Consider the following 2,090-nt stretch of genomic DNA (forward strand, 5'->3'; position numbering starts at 1 on the left):
CAGCCCTCCTGAGGGTGAGAGAACAGGCCTCTCTCTGCCCACCATGTGTCGCCCCCACCTCTGAGGACAGCCTCGCGGTACCTGTCCATCCAGCCATGCTGCCCTTCAGCCCCTCTCAGCCTGTCCCCGCTGCAAGTGGGGTCACAGGGGCATCCACATCCCAGGGCACAACTGGCATGACGCCCAAGGTGCTGTGACTCAGCTCCCAGCCAGGCCGAGTGCTCCTCCCAGGGCACCTGGGGGCAGGGCATGGGTTGGCAGGCAGTGCCCCCAAGGCCTAGCTCACCTGAGGCGGGTTGCTAGCACAGACCTCCGCAGAGATGCCCAGGACCTGCAGGATGTGCTCCTGGGGGACATAATCGCCTGGGGACTTCTGAACGAAATGCAGCAGCACTTTGTCACCACCTATAGCAGCGGGCAGGCAGTCAGGGCGCCCCGAAGGCTGCCTGCACCTCGAAGCCACGTACTAGGAGGAGGGAGGGCGGGGCAGACCTGGCCGGCCACATCCCCCACTCAGCTACCCAGATGAATGAGCTGTTCTGCCACAGCCCAGCTCAGCCCAGCAGACATGCAGAACCAGGCCACATTGCGGAGGAGGGGCTGAGATGAGATTGACAAGCCAGAGAGAGGGCCTGGGCTAGGCCACCAAGCTCAGCAAGGTCCTCCCTGAGGCAGTGGCCGGGGCCCCTCCCTCAACCCACCTTTGCTGACCACCAGCAGCCCTCCGCTCTGCAGCAGGTCCCCAGACAGGTTCCCCTGGATGCCAACAGCCTTGGCCTGTCAGGAGTGGGCAAAGCCTGGCTCAATCCTAGAGGAAAGGCCCCTGGGAGCTCCCACCACCCCCCGGCCTGTACAGCCTTGACCCACACAAACCTTGGCAGCCACATCACGCACAGGCTTCCCCAGAGCCGCCGGGAGGATGCTCAGGCTGTTGTACCTGTGAAGACACCAGGTCGCTTGGCCAGACTCCAGAGAAGCCTGGGTCCAGAGCCTGCTCCAGTGTCCACAGACCAGTTCCTAGGTCAGGCCCCACTCCACCCCACCACCCACCTCACCAGGGCTCAGAGATGGCCCAGGCAGCCAGATCAGCAGCCAGCCCAGCCCACCGGCAGGCTGGACACTGAGCCCAGTGGCTGTTGGCCAAGGGCCACAGAGGGTGCAGGGAGCATGGATGGAGCAGGCTGGGTGTGCTCAGGGATCTGGCTCAGCTGGCAACTGCCAAGCAAAGGAGGCAGTCTGTGGCACAAACACCAGAAAGCTAGGATGGCCCCTGATGGGGCACGAGGCTCCAACTTCTGAGGTGGTCTGGACACCGAGAGTAAGCCCTAGACAAGGTGGCTCGTTACAGTCGCCCAGCACCCAAGAGAAGGCCTGGCAGAAGGGCTGGTAGACAGTGCCACCAGAGCCACCTTGCCAGCAGGGATAGGAGGTGGCAGGGAGTGGTGGGCACCCCGGGCCCTCCGCCCCATGCTACCTGAGGGTGCCCGTCCCCACTCACCGCTTGAAGCCCAGCTCCTTATAAAGCTGCTTGCTCTCATCCAGGTAGAGCTCTGGAAAGCGAAAGCCACAGATGTGTGTCCCAGGCCTGGAACCAGCCCCCAACCCACTCACCACCAAGAATCACCCTCCTCCTTCCGACCCTCTGTTCTTCTGCCCACCTCTGTGCTCAGCCCACCCACCCAGGGCCGGGAGAGGTAAAACAGGGCTGAGTGACCCCCTCCCCTCAGAAGAAGGGCTGAGTCCCAGAGGTGACAGGTGGAACCGGCGAGGCAGAGCTCGCCCAGACTCTGCTGCTAGGCTCAGGTCTGTGCAGGGCATCACCCAGCCACCAGCTGCGGGGCGGGGAGGCAGGGAGAGACGAGGGACGCTGACCTGTGGACATATCAAGGCCACTCCAGGAGACAGAAGAGTCAGGGCTGGGCAAGAAAGGGCCCCGAACGCCCTGAGGTTAGGGAAGGGTGTCTGCGCCGCCGCGTCGGGGAACAGGACGCACCTCCCGCGAAGTAGCCGCCGTCCAGGAACTCCTGCAGACCCAGGGCCTCGGGCCCCACGCCCACCAGACGCACACCGTGCTGGTCCAGGAGCCCCGC

General features: G+C 64.3%; 1 protein-coding gene across 1 annotated transcript; it reads right to left on the reverse strand.

Moving 5' to 3' along the window:
* Window positions 1-277: 277 nt before the first annotated feature.
* On the reverse strand, window positions 278-2,087 carry FAM213B (family with sequence similarity 213, member B; the record flags this gene model as incomplete). The annotated part of the gene is made up of 5 exons (XM_011931081.1): window positions 278-405; window positions 702-777; window positions 874-937; window positions 1,499-1,550; window positions 1,994-2,087. Coding segments are annotated over 5 exons (414 nt in total), but the record flags the coding sequence as incomplete, so codon positions are not given.
* Window positions 2,088-2,090: the final 3 nt, after the last annotated feature.

This window comes from Colobus angolensis, unplaced genomic scaffold, assembly GCF_000951035.1.
Source record: "Colobus angolensis palliatus isolate OR3802 unplaced genomic scaffold, Cang.pa_1.0 Scaffold89, whole genome shotgun sequence".
In the NCBI taxonomy this organism is placed as follows: Eukaryota; Metazoa; Chordata; class Mammalia; order Primates; family Cercopithecidae; genus Colobus; species Colobus angolensis.